The sequence below is a fragment of the Paroedura picta genome, chromosome 3 (assembly GCF_049243985.1).
Source record: "Paroedura picta isolate Pp20150507F chromosome 3, Ppicta_v3.0, whole genome shotgun sequence".
NCBI classification, from domain to species: Eukaryota; Metazoa; Chordata; class Lepidosauria; order Squamata; family Gekkonidae; genus Paroedura; species Paroedura picta.
The window spans coordinates 4,227,877-4,248,479 of record NC_135371.1 but is presented as its reverse complement, the minus strand read 5'-3'; the positions used below and the strand labels follow the sequence as shown (position 1 = coordinate 4,248,479).

Genomic DNA, 20,603 nt, shown 5'->3' with positions numbered 1-20,603 from the left:
CAGGTAGCAGCAGAACCTCAGTGTAGGACTAACTATAGAGGCAAAAAATGCCTTTGCCCAACTTCAACCAGGACAGATCTGGGATCTCCTGGGAGATCGACTGCTCCCTGCAGTTGATAGGCTGCATCCCCGATACTGTGGACAATGTTCAGCCCACTGCTCCATGTGTGTATTCATGTTAGGCCAATGCATCGTTGAGCTCTGCATACCTTGATGGGGGAGGGGGTGATGCAAGGGAATATCTTAGGGCCAATCACAAGTCATTTTCAATCCTGATTTGATCCCCAAGAGGCCGATAAGACTGAAGATCTGGCTTAACTTGCTCTCACTGACCTGGCCATCTGTGAAGATCCAGGGCCCTGAGAACCTGTAATTCACGGTTCATCCTTACGTGGTCCTTTAGCTGGGAATCACCAGGTGGTTCTGTGTCCACCAAACTGTAATTTACTTTGACCTTATAAGCGGGATCAAGTGTAGAGGGCGGGGGACTGTAGCGACTCTGGAGAGATTGTCTGTCTCCAGCATGTCTTTGCTCTTAGTGTAAACAAGCTGGATGTCATATTTTGGGAGCTGTAACTGCATCTCTTGAAGGCATGCTGAAGCGTTGCTTGGCAAAGATAGTTTCTACGGGTTTGTGGTCTGTCTGGGCCAGGCTTTCTCAGCCACGGTTTCATGAAACCCTGGGGTTTCTCGATGGCCCTGGAAGGGTTTCCTGAATGGGTGGGAGTTGAGTAGATTTTAATTAAAAAAAAATCATCAAACATTCATCCAATCTTATACAATCATCAGAGCCTCTTGTGGCGCAGAATGGTAAGGCAGCAGACATGCAGTCTGAAAGCTCTGCCCATGAGGCTGGGAGTTCGATCCCAGCAGCCGGCTCAAGGTTGACTCAGTCTTCCATCCTTCCGAGGTCGGTAAAAGGAGTCCCCAGCTTGCTTGCTGGGGGGTAAATGGTAATGACTGGGGAAGGCACTGGCATTGAGTCTGCCATGAAAACGCTGGAGGGCGTCACCCCAAGGGTCAGACATGACCCGGTGCTTGCACAGGGGATACCTTTATCTTTATACAATCATCAACTTCCCCTCCCCAATGGCCAATGATGGGGGGTAGGTGGGAAGGGGAGGGGCCCTGGGTAGGCGTGTACACAGCTATGCTTCCCAACCATATTCTGCACAATCATGCCACTTTCTCAGTGGTCAAAAAGTTGAGGAAGACCGGTTTGGGCTATCACTTGGGCACAAAACACATACTGGTGGAAGCTCCTTTTCATTCTTTACTGCATCCCCAGATAAATACAATCCACCATTCCAAATTACATTCCATTCTACTCTTCAATGTGTTACACTGAGATCTACCATTCTTTTTAAACCAAATATAATTTTTATTAAGGAATACATTAATTCTATTAAAGAGTACAATAGCTACAGTACACTGTTCAAAAAGAGCACATCACCCCTAAACCAACAAAACATTCAATCTAATAACAAAAATAAAGACTTCCCACCCCCTTCCGAGTCTTCATCAATTGTAGAAAATGAAAGATACTGATATAGATGTTCAGATAGAAATTTCTCTACCAAAGTCTAAACTAATTAATCTACTATTCAAATCTATTATTCCAAATGAGAAATAAAATACAACAAAGAGGATGTATGGCTGATTTGAGGGATTATTAGAAATGTAGGTGTAAGAGCTGAATGACGTGAGCATATGGATTGAGATAGGAAACCAATGTCCCTGTTGAGGCCTGGGGATTTCACTGTTTTGACTGTTGTAATAACTTGCAACTCAGTCATTTCCCTTTCTGGTCTCTAGATGGTACCACAAACATTGTTATGTTAGAAGATTTTAAATTCTTGGTATAACTGATTTTTGGTCACGGCAGGATGCCCCTGCCCTTGACACATTTGCCACCCACTTGAATCTATACCCCAGTTATGAGACACGCAAGGAATACAGAGGGAAAGGCATATATAGTGGTCTGGCCTCTCAACACCCCAAAGTCTCCTGAGGTCCAGCTTTCCCCAGAGCCCGTTGACCATGTGGCACTGCTGAGTGACTTGGCTGTGACTTTATTCTCATTCTTTCCCTTCCTAGTGGATGCAGGGTCCTCTTACACTATGATCCATCAGCCAAAGACATTCTTTCTCCCATCTTCTGACACTGGACTGACTCCAGGTATAGACGTTTCAGCCACCCCCATGTTCTGTCTGCATCACATTCTGGTTCTCAAGTACTATAAAAAGTACCAAGTCATGTCTTGATTTTCCTACCTATAAATGTGAGCATCCCATACATGGCACAAAACACTTTCTAAATGGAACAGCGTTGAGCTGGTCATCCAAATGTGGTTATCAAAAGAAATACTGATTGACCTCATCATGGGTCTGCCTAGAATATTTCTCTGTTCCCCCCCCCGACACACACACACACACACACACACACACACACACACACACACACACACACTTCTGCTCTTGTAGTCACCTGTCCCAATTTGATCCTAGGCCCTTCCCTTTGATCCTAGGCCCATTTTCTAGAATGCAAAAGCAGCTCCCCCACCCAGGAGAAATGCTGGGTATCTCCTTACCAAACTGCTGGCATGACCGTAACCCCTACCACGTCCTCCTGTATCTGATACCTGATGGGCAGGCAGCCTGCCCACAGCGGGAGGGGAGGAGAATATGGAGATATAAGTTAACCTCTTGGTCAGAAATATCTACAGAGCCTATATGTCCTCTCTGTGTACATCCACTGGGTTTACGCTCCATTTCAACCACTGCAATTTGATTTCAATGAACTGCCATCATAGAAAGGGTTTACACCAGCTTACAGGTTTCTTATAAATCTGTCTTGGAAGATTTTGCTAGTAGGGAATGAACCACCTGTGTGCTGCCCCTCTATGCTGTGTGAAGCCTACACCAACAAGATTACACACAAACACTAGCAACCTCGCAGATGATATATACAGTAAGGCCTTTAGAAAAAGGATGCATTTTGAGATTTCTGTTTTTTAAATTATCAGTCAACTCAACTGGGGGAGGTGTTGGGAGAATTTTGCTTCTAATTAAGAGCCTATGTTGCTTTGCCAATTTGTAGAAAGGTTGTGTTCCTAACCAATCCCACCCACTGTGGATCTGTATGTTTTTACCTCTGATCCCTTCGCAACATTATCTCAGTAAAGGCAGGAATCACGCTAACTTCTAGGAAAAACTTTCATGGTTTCGGAATGGAGAATGCATCCTGAACAGAGTTCGTTAGGAACTCTTTGGGCATTCCCACAGCAATCATTTGATGTTCTTGAAGATGGAATCTGTGAGTGAAGCTCTTTCCACACTCTGAGCATTCAAAAGGTATGAGGTTTTCAAAGACTATAACCAAAACCTTGAATCTGATCCGGTCTCCAATCTGGAGCCAACGCTGCTGGGACAGCATGGGTTGGATATGCGCTTACCACGGGGCCCTAGTTAGAACCTGAGCTGCTGCATTTTGGACCAGCTGAAGTTTCTGGAGCAGCCTCAAGGGTAGCCCCGCAGAGTGAGTTACAGAAAACTAGCCTGGAAGTGACTGTTGCTTAGATCATTGTGGCTAGGTGCCAGACAGTTGCCATGCCTAGCAAAGATGGTAGAATGCCCAGCACACAACATTTGTGACCTGGGCATCCATCTAAAGAGGTGTCCAGAATCACAGGCTCCTGACGGTCTCCAGAGTTATTCGTTGGAATCCATCAGGAACCAGGATAAGCACTGACTCATGTGGGGCCCATCAACTCAGCCACAGGATTTCCATCTGGGCTGGATTCAACCTCAGCTGATTCTGCTTGAGCCATCCCACCACAGCCTCCAGACACCTGGCCAAAGAATCCAGAGGTATCAATGGATGACTGTCCATCAGGAGATAAAACTCTGAGGATTCGAATGGTATGAACTCTTTGATGCGAATGAAGACTGCTACTCCGGTTGAAGGTGTCTCCACATTCTGAACATACAAAAGGTTTCTCCCCTGTGTGGATTCTTTGATGGTTATGAAGAGCACCACTGTGATTGAATTTCTTCCCACAATCTGAGCATTCAAAGGGCCTCTCCCCTGTGTGAATTCTTTGATGCTTACGAAGATCACTTCTGTGACTGAATTTTTTTCTGCAATCTAAGCATTCAAAGGGTTTCTCCCCTGTGTGGATTCTTTGATGGCTATGAAGGTGACTACTATGACTGAATTTTTTCCCACACTCTGAGCATTCAAAGGGCCTCTCCCCTGTGTGGATCCTTTGATGCTTACGAAGATCACTTCTATCACTGAATCTTTTCCCGCAGTCTGAGCACTCAAAGGGTTTCTCCCCTGTGTGGATTCTTTGATGCTTATAAAGATCACTCCGGTGACTAAATTTTTTCCCGCACTCTAAGCATTCAAAGGCTTTTTCACTGGTATGGATCCTTTGATGGCTATGAAGGTGATTATTGTGACTGAATTTCTTCCCACACACTGAGCATTCAAAAGGTTTCTCCTCCAGGTGGGTACTTTGGTGCATTTTAAGACTGTCACTTCGACAGAATTTCCTTCCACACTCTGGGCATTCAAAAGGTTTCTCACCGGTGTGGGTTCTTTGATGCATTAGAAGATTGCTATTTCGACTGAATCTCTTACCACATTCTGAGCATTCAAAAGGTTTCTCCCCCGTGTGGATTCCTTGATGTCTACGCAGGTCTGCTTGCCCCTTGAAGCTCCTTCCACACTCGGAGCACTTGTATGTTTTCTCCATCATGAGAAGGACTTCACGTAATCCCACCCCATGACAAGGAAGGATATTATTCCTCTTCTCGACCTTGGGGCTTCCTTGCTTCCTCTTAGGTCCATCTTGATTCCTGATATTTCCACTCATGTCTTCAGTCTTGATTTCACTTGGTGATAGAAGATGCAGTTCCTCTTCCTCCTCATTCTGCCGTTGATCCCCTGCTGGAATAAAGACAGTGAACCGTTACCTCCCATGCAAGCCTGTCTGATATGCACCTGAATTGCCATTCACAATGTTTCAGTAGCTTCATTTTCTTGTACACCAAAGTCTACCAAACCAAGGGGTTGCGAGGAAGTTAAGAGAAAATCTTCCATGGCTCTTTCTTGCCTGTTTCCTGGACAGAACCATGAAGGATACCTACTCTCAGCTGGATCACTTGGGAAGGAAACCCTCTCTGGAGATCGTCTTGAGAAACTCTCCAGCCCTCCTCTGGACACAAGGCCTCTGTCTGGCTCCTCTGTCGTCTCTCTCTCATTACTGGCTTCTTCAGAAGAGAAAGAGATTTATTCTTAGTTTGGGAAGGAAAGAAATTCGGCGAAGACGAAAAATTATTCCAGAACAACAGAAACAGGGGTAGTCAAACTACGGCATTTGCTGGCAGGGGCTCATGGGAATTGTAGTCCGTGGACATCTGGAGGGCCACCTTTGCTGGCAGGGGCTCATGGGAATTGTAGTCCATGGACATCTGGAGGGCCACAGTTTGACTATCCCTGAACAGAAACATGGTCAGGATCAAAGCCAACAATCCCAGACAGCATAAGGGGAAAACATCCATTTCAGATCATTGTTAGAATGGATGATGGTAGTTTGGTAAGGGGGGAAGGACAAGTTAGAAAAGTTGGCAAGTGAGAAATTAGGATTTGGCCCCTTTCAGGGGCTTTTTCATGGCCTCTCAGCCTTGCCTTGGCCTCAGGCCATGACACCCTCTCTGCCTTAGACGATGGTCCCAACCCTGGCTTCAGGTTACGCCTGAGCCAGACAGAAGGCCTGGGTTACTCACCCAGCTATGCTGAACTCTGCTTTTGCTGCCACATGATTTCCTGGAGGCCCCCAGGTGGGCTGAGTATACCTGGATGTGCCTCAAAACCCGCCTGTGTACGTTTGATTCAAGTGTGATATGAAAAAGGAGCAGTCCCTCCCTCCTTTCCCGAAGAAGAAGAAGACCACAACAGACACCCTGTGAGGTGGGTAAGGCTGAGAGAGCCCTGATATCACTGCTTAGTCAGAACAGTTTATCAGAACAGCTTAATCAGTGCTGTGTTGAGCTCAAGGTCACCCAGCTGGCTGCATATGGGGGAATGCAGAATCAAACCTGGCTTGCAAGATTAGAAGTCCGCACTCTTAACCTCTACACCAAACTAGCAGCCTCTAAAGCAGTGGTAGTCAAATTGCGGCCCTCCAGATGTCCATGGACTACAATTCCCGTGAGCCCCTGCTAGCACTGGCAGGGGCTCATGGGAACTGTAGTCCATGGACATCTGGAGGGCCGCCGTTTGACTATCCCTGCTCTAAAGGGATTCAAAGAGCCACAGCTCACAAGCTGCTAGCTCACTGCCTCACCGACATGGTGATATGGGGATCAGCCTTGCAATGGCTTACCTCCTTCCTCCACAATCGGGGGCTGCGGGTTGCTACCGAGGAGAACTGTCTCACTGCTGTGAACGCCAGTGTGGGATCCCTCAGGGCCCAATCCTACCCAGATAGTTCTCAACATCTTTACGCACCCCCTAGGCCAGTTTGTCCAGGCTGGGTTGTCACCATCCAGGCTTATAGCTGAGGCCGGGCGGAAAGAAGATCAGCCCCCCCCTCACAAACTGGCGGTAGAGAGCGTCACCCCCCTCCTGTAGTTGAGGATGCGGAGAGCAAATGAGTAGATTACGCCATCACTGTTGCCATTACTGTAAATTATCAGATTTTATTGTCATTTTATGGGTTATGTAAGCCGCCTCGAGCCTTCGGGGCGAGGCGGGGTATAAATATAAATATAATAATAATAATCCTTAACAACTGAATACTTCCCCCAGATCCTGGGTTGGCTGCACTGGCTGCTGATTAAGTCAGGTTTCAAGGGTTGGTTTTTAAACTTTAAGGCTTTACGATAGCCTTTCTCAACTTTTTTACCACTGAGAAACCCCTGAAACATTCTTCAGGCTTAGACAAACCCCAGCAGTGGTGTAATCATGCAGAATATGGTAGGGAAACATAGCTGTTCGTCCCAGCCAGCTTGGTGTGGTGGTTAGGAGTGCGGACTTCTAATCTGGCGAGCCGAGTTTGATTCCGCACTCCCCCACATGCAGCCAGCTGGGTGACCTTGGGCTCACTACAGCACTGATAAAGCTGTTCTGACCGAGCAGGAATATCAGGGCTCTCTCAGCCTCACCCACCTCACAGGGTGTCTGTGGTGGGGAGAGGAAAGAGAAGGTGAATATAAGCCGCTTTGAGATTCCTTCAGGTGGAGAAAAGCAGCATATAAGAACTAAGTCTTCTTCTTCCCACCCACTCCCAGGCCTATCATAATACCTGAGAAACATTTAGCAGATTTAATTAACTTCTACCCATTTGGGAAACCCTTCCAGGTCCATCAAGAAGCCCAAAGGTTTGATGAAACCTTGGTTGAGAAAGCCTGCCTTACATGATCTGGGACCTGTGTACCTGAGGGACCACTTCTCCATATACATCCCCTGAGGAGCTCTTCCCTCAGCAAATTCCAATCTGCTTGTGATCCCTGGCCCCAAAGATCACCTGACTTCAAGCAGTGCCAGGGCTTTTTCGGCCCTGGCTCCAGCCTGGTGCAATCAGCTGCCAGAAACCCAAGCCCTGACGAAGCTTCCAAAGCTTTGAGGGGCCTGCAAAATGGCACTTTTCCACCAAGCATTTGGCTGAAGCCAAGGGTAGCAGCTCAACTACCTGCATGGGACCCACCCAGTCTCACACATAGGGACCTCACACAGGCTGCATGCCCAATCCTAAGGCAGGCTGGGCAGGAAAATACCTTGGAGTAAATTGTAAATAAGAGCCTCTTGTGGCGCAGAGTGGTAAGGCAGCTGCCTGAAAGCTTTGCCCATGAGGCTGGGAGTTCAATCCCAGCAGCCGGCTCAAGGTTGACTCAGCCTTCCATCCTTCCGAGGTTGGTAAAATGAGGACCCAGCTTGCTGGGGGGTAAACGGTAATGACTGGGGAAGGCACTGGCAAACCACCCCGTATTGAGTCTGCCATGAAAACGCTAGAGGGCGTCACCCCAAGGGTCAGACATGACCCGGTGCTTGCACAGGGGATACCTTTACCTTTAAATTGTAAATGTAATTTTAGGAAACGTTTAGGCTTTATATGTCTTCGAAACTGGACTGTTTTATGCTTTGTTGTGAGCCTCTCCATGATCTTTTCAGAAAGGGGAGGCCCAAAACCCACAAAATAAATAAAATTAATAAACTCAGCTCCAGAAGGAGATCCTGAGTCTCACAGATTTCTAGCATCAGAAAGCCTCCCTCTCTCCTTACCCAGCAGGCTTCACAATTCTACCGACCCCTGTTTCTAGGAAGGGAAGAAGAAATCTTCTCTGTCGGAGGAAGAGTGCTTGCACTCGAAAGCTCACGCCTTGAATAAATCTTTGTTGGGTCTTAAAGGTGCCCCTGGACTCTGATTTTGTTCTTCTTTACCTAGTCATTGGACAGAGCCATGAAGGATACCTACTCTCAGCCAGGTTCCTTGGGAAGGAAATGCTTGGTTGAGATTTTCTTGAAAAACTCTCCAGCTCATCTGTGGACCCAGTGTCTCTGTCTGTCTTCGTTAAAGTGTCCTTCACATTACTGGTTTCTTCAGGAGAGAAAGATATTAGTCTTAGATTGGGAATGAAAGAAATTCACAGAAGATGAAAAAAAATATTCCAAAAGGGTGGAAATATGGTCAGGATCAAAGTGCACAAACCCAAGTAGCATAAGGGGGACAAGATCCATTCCAGATCACGGTCAGAGTGGATGACGGTGGTCTCTTCACTGCCCTTCCAAATCTTGGAGGCCCCCAGCTGGGCTGAGTATACCTGGCTGAGCCGCACAACAAGATATCACTGTGTAATGGTTTGATTCTCATATCATCGGAAAAATGGCTACTTACCCGGAAAGGCCAAGCTCCCGTAGTTCGCCAGCATGACTTCCCTGTAGAGAGCACTTTGGGTTGGATCCATCTGCTTCCTGGTGCGCCTCTCCGGCTTCAGCCAGCGGTTGCAGAGTCCATGAAGCCGGCTGCAAACCTCTTGGGGGCCATCGGCCTCATGGTAGCGGAACTGCCGGAAGCGTCGGCTTTGCGCATCTGTGGTCATCGTTTCTAGAACCGGGATTTCTGGAGCAGCTCTTTCCGAAAATGCAGCATCACTCCCTGCCTGGGTGGGAATGGGGCTTTTCCTTGCTGACTGGCTAATTCCAGGTCCTTCTGGGTCCAGCTCATCCATCGTCTTCCCCTTTTCTTGGGTCATCTCAGACTGTGGAAAGAGGCCCCTTTTCATCTCGGTATGAAGAGGGAGAAGGAAAGATATCAAAAAAGCAGGAAGAAGCCAAGGATCTCAGAAGAAACTATTGAGGGATTTGTGCTCTGCCCCATGGCCATTAATTGTCATAGGGCTGTCTCCCCCATCCGGTCTTTAATATATGTATGGAGCCACTGGGAGAGATCTCTAGATGTGATAGGATGGTGAGTTTTGGGGTGCCCCAATGCAAAAATCATGAGGATTCATCAAGATGCTTAGTTTGGAGCTACATTTTTGCGCTGTTGTGGCACCTCTATGAGATGGAGATGTGATTCTTGTGGTGCTGCCTACAGAGTAAGCCTTGATGCTAGGGTTTATTTTGTTTCAAAGCAAAAATCATTCAAATTCACAAGGAAGACTTTCGCACCAGATCCATGTTTTCCTTGCTATAGTTGCTCAACAAATCACTGAATATGTGAGTTCTGAGGATCCGGCCATGGTGATGGATCTAAAGTGCTTTTGTAACCCATGCCATTTAAAATATATATATATATATATATATATATATATATATATATATAATCCGCTTCTCATGAACCAGTCATCTCAGGCCGCTCAGTAAAATCACACATAATAAAATGTATTTAAAACCAATAAAAACTGGCAATGCAATACCATTCAGGTGATTCGTTTGCAGAGTTGGAATCTAAAATATATATATGGGGGAGGGGGAAGCAGATCTTGTAGGGAAGCCCTGTAAGATGTTCCATGATCTTCTGTGCATGCTGGCCTCAACCATACCTGGCAGAAGAGAGGTGCTCCAGGAGCTCATTCCACCAGGTAGGGCCAGGGCGTTTTAATAATTTCATTAAGCAGTTTAGGATTTAGGCCTAGGGAACCAAAGGGTAGTAAGAAGCTTTATTATATATAATAATAATAATATATTATAATTTATTATTATATATATTATTCATTGTTATATGTATTATCATATTATTAACCATAAAGATAATATATTATTATTGTACTATTAGCTGCAAAAGCCCCACCCCACAGTCAGTCTGGCCTGCAGCAGGAGAAGGAAGGCCCAAACTTGGTGGAGGACAATGGATCCTTCCTTAGCTGGCCCAAGCCAGAGGGGGACCCCAGAGCAGCAGCAGGAGGCACCCCTTGAATTTCTACCAGTTCTCGATGGGCCTTCCTCTTTCCCTGTGGCCCTGGGCATTGTTTGCCAGGACCGGCTCTGCCCCAAATGCCCTTTCAGAAGGACCCTGAAAAGGATTCTGCTTCCATGAATGTTGCTTATGTGCAAAGCCAGTATGATCTCGCTCAACATCTAGTTGTGATGATAAATATTGTTACATAGATTAACTATTAAATATCTGGAATGTTTTTTTTTTTACCTTTGAAGCAATCACACATCTTGTCAAGCCATAAAGGTGCTGTGATCTATTGATTTTTTTGGTGTGGGGACCGCTAGGAAAAGGCTACACTGGCACCACATTTAAGTGCGTTTATTAAAAAACTGAGTGGATCCACGAGGATCCCGATAGATCTTTCCCGTTTTAATCTGCAGAAGGGCATCCGGCTTCTCCAGGAGACGGGGGGGGGTGCTCTGAACCCCCAGGGGAGGGGCGGGAGGGGGAGGGGGAGGGGGGCTCTGGCCCAAATGCGGGGCTGGTGGGGCGGCCAAGCAGCACGCAGGTCCTTCCTTCCGAGGACGGTGGGGCTCCTTTCTCGGCCTCCCGCGACCCCCGTGGCGGAGAAGCCCCTTTTCTCTGCCTCCCTCCCTCCCTCCCTCCCTCCCTCCCAAGACGGAGGCCCCGGGAGGCCGCCCGGAAGCGCCTCTGCAAGGACCGGGATCCAACCCCTCCCCCACCCACCCCCCACGACGCCCAAAGCCCCCCTCCCCCGCCAGACTGCGACCCCCCCAGCCTTACTTGCGAGTAGACCTCCCGGGCTCCGGCCGCTCCTCCTTCCCCTGCAGCCCTCCCTGCCCCTCCCCCACAGGAAATGAGCCCTCTCCCCGCCTCTCTAGCCCCGGACTCGGTCGCCTTAACCCTCTCGGGGCTGCAGGGAAAGGTTTCCCTGTCCTATCCCTCAAACCCGCCCGGACGGATTTCAGCCACCCCGTGGCCACTTACTCCCGAGCAGCCCCCTTGAGCTCCGTCGCGGAGGAAAGCCCGGTTGAAGTCCGTCCGGGCGGGCTCTGGGGAGGAGAGCTTATCCCTTCCCTTGCAGCGCCGAGAGGGTTAAAGGCACAGAGACGAGGGCTAGAGCGACAGCGCCGGATGGCTGAATTCTTGGGGTTTTTTTTGGGGGGGGGGGTCGAACGGAGGCTGCAGAGAGGTGCACGCGGGTGGGGCTTGAGCCGACGGACCCCGGGGAGGTTTCCTCGCGAGTAAGACATGGGGGGGGGATAAGGGTGCTCATATGCAAGGGGGAAGGTTGGCCTTAAACGCTTTTCAAAGGCGGTTTCTCTGATGCCTCTTTTGATGCAGGCTTGGGGGGGGAATCCGGATTTGGGGAAATGGAAAGAAACTGGAGAGAAATCCTGGGCCGGAGCTGCCCCCAAAGGGATCCCAGGCGAGGGGGGGGGGTCTCCAGCCCCATTGCAGCCCCCCCCCTCCTGCAGTGTGCCTGGGAGTGGGTCAGTGGCCAGCCGGAGCCTTTAACACCCACGAAGTTTTGGGGGTAATCTTTCGGGTGCACGCCCCGTCCCTTAGGTAGGCAGATTGCCACAGCCTTCTCCAGTCTTAAAGATGTGGGGGTGTTTGGGGAGGGGGGTCATTGCCAGGAAGGGCTGGGAGGAGTCCAGGGACAGAAAGAAGTCCGGGAGCGAGAAGTCCTCCACCCAGCACACCAAGAACAGAGGATTCTTCCAAAAGGACTCCTCCCTGATTCAAGTGGGTAGCCGTGTTGGTCTGAAGAATCTTCCTTCTTCACAGGTGTTTCCCAGCCATGTGAAACAGCATCAAGAGAGATGGGAAAAGAAGAAGAGTTGGTTCTTATATGCCGCTTTCCCCTACCCGAAGGAGGCTCAAAGCGGTTTACAGTCGCCTTCCCATTCCCCTCCCCACAACAGACACCCTGTGGGGTGGGTGAGGCTGACAGAGCCCTGATATCACTGCTCAGTCAGAACAGTTTTATCAGAGCTGTGGGGAGCCCAAGGTCACCCGGCTGGCTGCATGTGGGGGAGCGCAGAATCGAACCCGGAATGCCAGATTAGAAGTCCGCACTCCCAACCACTACATCATACTGAGAGAGGAAGGAAAATATTGAGGAGTTGGATCCTGCCCCACTCCCAGACTCCTCATCCCTAGCTCAACCAGAACAGATTCAGCCCCAGGTGCAAGAATCAGGGTTGAATTTTCTTCCCATCCTGGTGAATTTTCCAGAAGTAGAAATATCTCGCTGGGAAGCCTAAGGATAAGGTAATTGCTTGAAGGGACAGAAGGAAAGCCCCTCATCTCCTCTGCCTGCCTCTTCTCCTCCGCCTGGCTCAGGAGGAAGCCTTCGGCCAGGGCCACCACCTGGGAACTGCTCTCCGGTCCACATCCTCTGACCCAGCCCTGCATCTCCTGGGGCAGGAGGGCCAGGAACTGCTCCAGGATCACTAGGTCCAGGATCTGCTGCTTGGTGTGGCTCTCTGGCTCCAGCCAGTGGCTACAAAGCAGTTGGAGCTGGCTGCAAACCTCTCGGGACCCATCAGCCTCATGGTAACAGAACTGCTGGAAACGTCGGCTGTGCACATTTGCAATCATCGTTTCCTCAGCCAGGATCTCTGGAGCAGCTTTGTCCCCAAATGTAGCACTCTGCCGAAACTGAATGGAATGGGGGCCTTTCCTTCGTCTCTGGCTAATTCCAGGTCTTTCTGGGTCTTGCTCTTTCATCACCATCTTATTTCCTTGGGTCACCTCTGACTGCAGAATTATGCCCTTGTGGGGCTATGGAGAGGAAGAGCTATCAAAAGAGCAGAAACAATCCAAACAGCTCAGAAGAAACTGTCAAAGCATTTGCACTCTGCCCCAGGGCCGTGGACCTATGGGGCGCTGCAGGGTTCCTGCTTTCCCCACCATGCCATTGAATAGATGTGTGGAGCCACTGGGGACAGGTTATTGGGAGATCATCCTTAACCGATCCTAGCGGAGCGGATTAAATAAAGCAGTTAGGGCCCCGAGGGCGGGCCCTGTCCAGGATGAGGACATTTATTATGGCTAAATTTCTGTCCTCAGTTTTTAAACTTAAACTGTCCGATGTATCTTGACTATCTTTGTATAGCCTCCTAATCTGCTTTATGCCAATAAAGGTATTGTATTGTATTATTGTGGGTGCCAATAGGCCCCTTCCCCCGGACTGACAATCGAAGGGGCCAATCAAAGGGGCCAATTGGCAGGCGCATTGCGCCTGCCGATTGGGTCCTTCGATTGTCAGTCCGATGGCAAGGGACGCGGCTCGCAATTGGTCCCTTGCCGCCGGACTGACCAATCAGGAGGCGCAAAGTGCCTCCTGATCCGTCCCCTTCCACTCTCCCCACATTCGCCCGCCCGCTGCCATTACTTCTCTCGCCTTCCCGGCGGCAGAACCAGCAGCGGCAGCAGCGGCGACGGAGAAAATAGCGACATCAGCAGCGGCAGCGGAGCCGCGAGCGGAGGCGCAGGTGGCTGGGGCCAGCGGCGGCAGAGCCACTGGTGCCAGCCACAGCAACAGAGCCGGCAGTCGCAGCTGCAGAGCCCGTGCCAGAAGAGCTGCAAACACAGCCCCCCGTGGCGGGGCCGCGATCGGCACCACTGGCGGAGTCACGAGCGGCGGTAGTGGCAGTGGGGCCGCGAGTGCCGGCGGCAGCAGAGCTGTGCTCGGCGCCAGCAGCGGGACTGTGACCCCGCCTGCCTGCTGCCCCCGTGCTCGGGGACGGGGAGTTGGCTGCCTGGCTCTGGAGGGGTTTCTTTCACCACCCACTCGACTTTGCCCCCTTGGTGTGGTTTGGGATGGGAACTGGCCAGGATTTTCCTCTTTTTGGGGTGGATTAAAGGACTGGCTTGTGGCGCAGAGTGGTAAGGCAGCAGACATGCAGTCTGAAAGCTCTGCCCATGAGGCTGAGAGTTCGATCCCAGCAGCCGGCTCAAGGTTGACTCAACCTTCCGAGGTCGGTAAGATGAGTACCCAGCTTCCTGCTGGGGGGTAAACGGTCATGACTGGGGAAGGCACTGGCAAACCACCCCATATTGAGTCTGCCATGAAAACGCTGGAGGGCGTCACCCCAAGGGTCAGACATGACTCGGTGCTTGCACAGGAGATACCTTTACCTTTACCTTAAAAGACTGGTTCAGGGAGGCGATGGACAACAAAGGGGGGATGGCGGCCCTAAGCTGTCTGCTGTCAGATATCCCCCCCAAAAAAAATAAAACAAAGGTCTTTTCAGTGATGCCAAGACCCTTCCCCAGCCGAGGTAGGCCTGAGGAACTGGGACTGGAGTGGGACTTGGTCACAGAGAAGAGCCTCGGATCTCTGCCGCTTCTCTTGCTCTGCTTTCAAGGAGGGCTCAGGGACCGTTGTGTTGGGGGAGGCAGGGATGATAACAACCCTGAAAAGTCTGCCCTGCGTGGGAGAATTCCTGCCCTCTTCCAGGGAAGTGTTTCCTGGCTTGTTTTTCTTTTGGGAATGCAGAAGGCTTTCCAAACAGTGGCTAGAGAGAGCATAATGTTTTGGAACAGGCTGGATGAATTCTGTTCGTTGTATTTATTTTATTTATTTAAATTATATCCTGAACTCCCAGAATGGCTCAGGGTGGTGTGAAACAATGACAGCAATTAAACACTTCTAAAAACATAACTAAAACACCTCAATGTAAACAGTACAATCTCTTTCCGGTGTAGTCCCTTTAGGGATTCTCCGTGGGGGTATTTTTAGGCCGCCGCTCTCTGGCAGCAACAGTCTAAAATTCCATACAGACATGAGCCATTTTCATTTAAAGCCATAATCATTAAGCAAACAATTGTGCTCCATTGCTGAAACCTGGACGCAGGTAGATCACATGTGACCACCCAGGCATGAGATGGTGGGGGTGGAGAGGACAGGGGGCCCATTCAGATGTCACAGAGCGCTAGCTTTGGCCCCAACCCTCAGCCTGGAGGAAGAGGACCTGTGGAACGCTGGCAGTTCCATTAGGGCCTGGATCTCTGTTGGCAATTCATGCTGGAGTCAAGCTCAGAAAAGCCCTAATTCTGGTCAAGGCCAGCCGCAAAAAGCTCTCCAGAGGATGAATTCTGAGAGATAGTACCTAAGATAGTCCCAGACTGCGGAAGGCCTTGAAGCTTAAAATCAACACCGTGAACCTGATTTGGAACTCAACCAGCAGCGAGCGCAGCTGCTGGAGAAGAGGTGGAATGTGGGCTCTCCACAGAGTCCTTGGCAGGACTTGGGCAGTCACATTTTGAGACAGGCACTGAAGGCCATCCCAAGATTCTGTGCAGCTTGCAGCTGTACTCTGTCAAGACAGGGGAGTCGTACCTCCACCTCTGGTCCTTTCCTTCCCAGCCACAGGACTTCTGGTCTCAGGAGATTAAGCTTCAGGTGGCTTGGTTAGAGCCACTCCATTTATTTTATTTATATTTTTCTCCTTATATACTGCCACTCGTGACAGGTCGTCTTGTGGCAGTTCACAGAATAAGCTTTAAAATTTACACTATAAAATCCCCATAAAACCCCACACAACAACAAATACAATAACAGATGGCGGCTTAATTAAAATCTATAACCCAACTGCATCCAGTCCCGCTGTTGGAGCCAATGGACCCAACTGATGACCCTATGCAAGATGACCTGGGGGGGTCTTAATTGTTAAAAGATAAAAATAGGGGGGGGGTCCAAACCAGCTCCAAGGCCCTGTCCAAGGGGTTGGGTGGAATGTTCACCCAGCCGCTCATAAAGCTAGTTGTCAGCTGTATATTAGTGACTCCCAAGCCGGACCCTTCGGAGAAGCTGGATCAGAGGATGAAAGAATCGGGGAAAGAATTGTAGCCTGCAGTATTCCATACTAGATTTGGCAGTGGTGTAATTGCCTCCCAATCCTCTCATCACCAGATTTAAGGGGCCATGAGGGACAGATGTCAAGAGGACAAGTGGTCAGCCTCATTGAGGCTAAGAACCTATCCTCATCTTGGGAAGGTTTCAGAACCATCCCCTGGAGGCGACAAAGGGACCTTCAGTTCCCTTACTGTATTAAGGAGGAAGGTTACGATGAAGGACAAGTTTTTGTCTGGGAAATGGCGTGCAAAGGTTGCAAAGCTTTTAGCCAACTGAGCACCCTTCTTTGAGGACAATAAGGGATCAAATTATCCTAAACACCTGAGCCAGGTGTGAGCTCACAGATGCAAGGGAGGCTGCATAGAGATTCCTCTTCACAGCATTTCATAGAATCTCATAAGCGTCCTATAGGACATTCTTGACACATCATCTGGGTTTTCCCATAACAATCAGTTGAAGTTGTTGAAGGTGGAATCTGTGAATAAAGCCCTTCCCACACTCTGAGCATGCAAAAGGTGTAGATTCTTTGATGCCAGTGAAGATTGCTACTCCAGTTGAAGGACTTTCCACACTGTGAGCATTCAAAAGGCTACTCCGCTGTGTGGGTTCTGTGATGCATTTGAAGACTGCTACTCTGGCTGAATTTCTTGCCACAATCTGAGCATTCAAAAGGTTTCTCCCCTGTATGGGTTCTGTGATGCATTTGAAGACTGCCACTCTGACTGAATTTCTTTCCACACTCTGAGCATTCAAAAGGCTTCTCCCCTGTGTGTATTCTGTGATGCTTAAGAAGATTACTTTTGTGACTGAATTTCTTGTCACACTCTGAGCATTCAAAAGGTTTCTCCCCTGTGTGGATTCTTTGATGAGTATAAAAATTGTCACGCCGTCTAAATTTCTTTCCACACTCTGAGCATTCAAAAGGTTTCTCCCCTGTGTGGATTTTCAGATGTTGTTGAAGACTGCCCCTCAAACTGAATTTCTTCCCACACTCTGAGCATTCAAAGGGCTTTTCACCTGTGTGAATTTTTTTATGCATCTGAAGGTGACCAATCTGAATGAATTTCTTTCCACACTCTGAACATTCATAAGGTTTCATCCCTGTGTGGATTCTTTTATGCGCATGGAAATTACTGCTGTGCCTGAATTTTTTTCCACACTCCAAGCATTCAAAAGGTTTCTCCCCATTGTGGATTCTTTGATGCACCTTAAGATCAAAACTACGACTCAATTTCTTTCCGCATTCTGAGCATTCAAAGGGTTTCTCACCTCTGTGGGTATTTTGATGCCACTTAAGAGCAGAATTGCAAGTAAATATTCTTCCACATTCTGAGCACTCAAAATGTTTCTCACCTCTGTGGATTCTTTGATGCCCCTTAAGAGCAGAATTGCGAATGAATTTCTTTCCACACTCTGAGCATTGAAAAGGTTCCTCCCCTGTGTGGATTCTTTGATGTCCCTTAAGAGCAGAATTGCGAATAAATTTCTTTCCACACTCTGAGCATTCAAAAGGTTCCTCCCCTGTGTGGATTCTTTGATGCCCCTTAAGAGCAGAATTGCGAATAAATTTCTTTCCACACTCTGAGCATTCAAAAGGTTCCTCCCCTGTGTGGATTCTTTGATGCCTCTTAAGAGCAGAATTGCGAATAAATTTCTTTCCACACTCTGAGCATTCAAAAGGTTTCTCCCCTGTGTGGATTCTTTGATGCCCCTTAAGAGCAGAATTGTGAATAAATTTCTTTCCACACTCTGAGCATTCAAAAGGTCTCTCCCCTGTGTGGATTCTTTGATGCGTATTAAAATTGTCACGCCGTCTAAATTTCTTTCCACACACTGAGCATTCAAAAGGGTTCTCCCCTGTGTGGATTCTTTGATGCCCTTTAAGAGCAGAACTTCCAATGAATTTCTCTCGACATACTGAGTATTCATAAGGTTTCCCACTTTCATGGATTCTTTGGTGCTCAAGGAAGTGCGAAATGAGTCTGAAGCTCTTTCCACACTGCAAGCATTGATGGATCTTCTTTCCAGGGTGAATTCTCAGATGCATTTGATACTGGGATTCATCTGAAAAATTCACTCCACACTCCACGCACTTGTATGTTTCCTCCATCTTGTGAATTACTTTACAGAAATCCCTTTTATGACAAGGACAAGGACAAGGACTGGGATAACTGTTCTTGAACACCTGGCTCCTTTTCTGCCCGTTGGCTCCTCCTTCATTCCTGACATTTCCACTCAAGTCTTCATTCTTGACATCATTTGGCAAAAGACGATGGTGCCCCTCTTCCTTCTCATTCCCCTGATGATCCCCTGCTGGAATAAAAACAGACCTCCTGTTATCTCCCACAGAAGTTCTGATCTGTATCTAAATTCCCACTCACAGTCTGATTCTGTGAAGGTTCAACGGGGTGGCGGGTTACAGTGGATGAGCGATAGGGTTGTGAGTGTCCTGCATAGTGCAGGGGGTTGGATTAGATGACCCAGGAGGTACCTTCCAACTCTATTCTTCTATGATTCTATAACATTTTTCTGTACATTGAAGTGTACAGTCGTGGACACTTGAATAGCACACTAAATTCAGCTGCATTAGAGAAGATGAGTTTGCACTCTGACCATGTACGCGGCTCCTCAAGTAAAGGAGCTTTACTTGATGTTTTCCAGCTGAATCTCTTTCCACCTTCCAAGTGCTTACATGGCTTATCACCTGAGGGAATTTGTTCCATGAGAATTGCATTTGTGCTCCCACTGAAGTTCTTTCCAAAGGCTACTCTTTTGTATTCTTTTTGCTCTGGATTGCATTCTCTGTTTAGTATGGAATCCTTCGTTCCTTACCTTTTTCAGATGGCCTTTCTTCTTGCAGTTGGAATTCTTGGAAGCCACCTCCTTGGTGAGGCCTGGGTTTATCCTCCGCATTCTCTCTGTGGCTTTTCTCCTGACTCTGTGGTTCTTTTCCATCCCCAAAGTTTCCTTCGGCATCTTCGATCTTGACTTCCACTGATGTGAAACCATTAACTTCCTCAGCTGTCTCCTCTGCGTTCCTCATGGAATAAAGAAAGAGATCCATAGAATCATAGAGTTGGAAGGGGCCATACAGGCCATCTAGTCCAACCCCCTGCTCAACACTGGATCAGCCCTAAGCATCCTAAAGCATCCAATCAGAACCAAGCCACCAACCAGGCACTCCTCATCCAGGGGTGCGCATTTCCTTTGCATTTGCATTTCCAAACGCTGGCAGGGGCTCATGGGAATTGCAGTCCATGAACATCTGGAGGACCACAGGTTGACTACCCCATGGAAAAAGTGGAAAGGAATAATTCCCCACCCTTCATGTTTGAATGACCTTGCAGGCCTTTTGATTGCTTGCTATGGTCTATGACGTAAAAGAAGGCATAATGTTTTCTAGTCCTTCAGCTGCACAGAGAGTTTCCTTCCAGTAGTGACCAGAGCAAATACTCAGGGGAGGGGGGGGGGAGGAGCCTAGGCCAAGCTTTTGACTTCGTCCAGCAGGTCTATTCTTAAGGAAACCTCCCTCCTTTTGCTGGAATATCCAGCATTTAAGGATATCTCAGCCCCTAAAGGGATTCAAAGAGCCACAGGAGAGCTCAGCCCCAGACGGAGTTTCTGAGCCTCACAGATTTCAGGCCTCAGAAGGCCTCCCCTCCCATCTCACCCAGCAGGCTTCTCAATTCTACCAAACTAAGAGTTGCTGGGAAGTGAAGCAGAAATCTCTCACAGTTCTCCTTTACCCATTCCCTGGACAGAACTATGAAGGATACCCACCCTTCATTGGGTCACTTGGGAAGGAAATGCTCTCTGAAGATCCTCTTGAGAAATTTCCCAGCTCTCCTGTGCACACAAGGCCTCTGTTTGGCTCCACGGCTATGGCTCTCCCATTACTGGCTTCTTCAGGAGAGATATTATTCTTGGATTAGGAAGGAAAGAAATTCAAGGAAGAGGAAAAATAATTCCAGACGGATGCAAACATGGTCAGGAACAAGGCCTACAGTCCCAGCTGGCATAAGGGGAAAATATTTATATTATTTATTTCTTTACAATGAGATTTATTGGCCACCAGTCGTAGCCTGGCCAGCTTGCGGCAGCTTACGATCAGGCTAAAAACTATTATAATAGTCCAACATTAAAACCCCAGTTTAAGACCTACAATTGAACAAGATTGTGGTCACTGCCTAACAGATGTCCCAGGATGGACGCTAGACTCTGTGTTACAGATAAGAAGATGGAGAAAGGTGGAAGTCATCTAGAGAAGGGGGGGAAGGTGGACACCCAGAGATGTCCCAAGCCTTAGCCCGACCAGTTGCTTGGTGG

At 48.6% G+C, this 20,603-nt stretch overlaps 2 protein-coding genes across 2 annotated transcripts in view; both read right to left on the bottom strand.

Moving 5' to 3' along the window:
• Positions 1-1,260: 1,260 nt before the first annotated feature.
• LOC143834020 (uncharacterized) lies at positions 1,261-11,245 on the bottom strand. The gene is made up of 5 exons (XM_077330516.1): positions 11,192-11,245; positions 8,903-9,266; positions 8,483-8,605; positions 5,154-5,276; positions 1,261-4,953 (listed from the first exon to the last, which is right to left on the bottom strand). The coding sequence occupies exons 2-5, from the start codon at positions 9,258-9,260 to the stop codon at positions 3,752-3,754; spliced, it is 1,806 nt and encodes a 601-aa protein (XP_077186631.1). The 5' UTR covers positions 9,261-9,266; positions 11,192-11,245; the 3' UTR covers positions 1,261-3,751.
• Positions 11,246-15,813: 4,568 nt separating this feature from the next.
• The window catches only part of LOC143834154 (uncharacterized), a 45,785-nt gene continuing 40,995 nt past the window's right edge, over positions 15,814-20,603 (bottom strand). The window contains 1 exon segment of the mRNA XM_077330759.1: positions 15,814-18,110. Coding sequence (XP_077186874.1) covers positions 16,672-18,110 — 1,439 coding nt within the window. The 3' untranslated portion in view covers positions 15,814-16,671.

Bases quoted from the DNA above. Each gene is read 5' to 3' on its own strand.
- LOC143834020 (XM_077330516.1), bottom strand. From the start codon at position 9,260: ATGACCCAAGAAAAGGGGAAGACGATGGATGAGCTGGACCCAGAAGGA. The intron at 5,277-8,482 runs GTAGGTATCCTT...TCTCTTCTGAAG, and splicing joins CCCAAGGAACCTGGCTGAGA to AAGCCAGTAATGAGAGAGAG. The intron at 4,954-5,153 runs GTAGGTATCCTT...TCTTTATTCCAG, and splicing joins CCCAAGTGATCCAGCTGAGA to CAGGGGATCAACGGCAGAAT.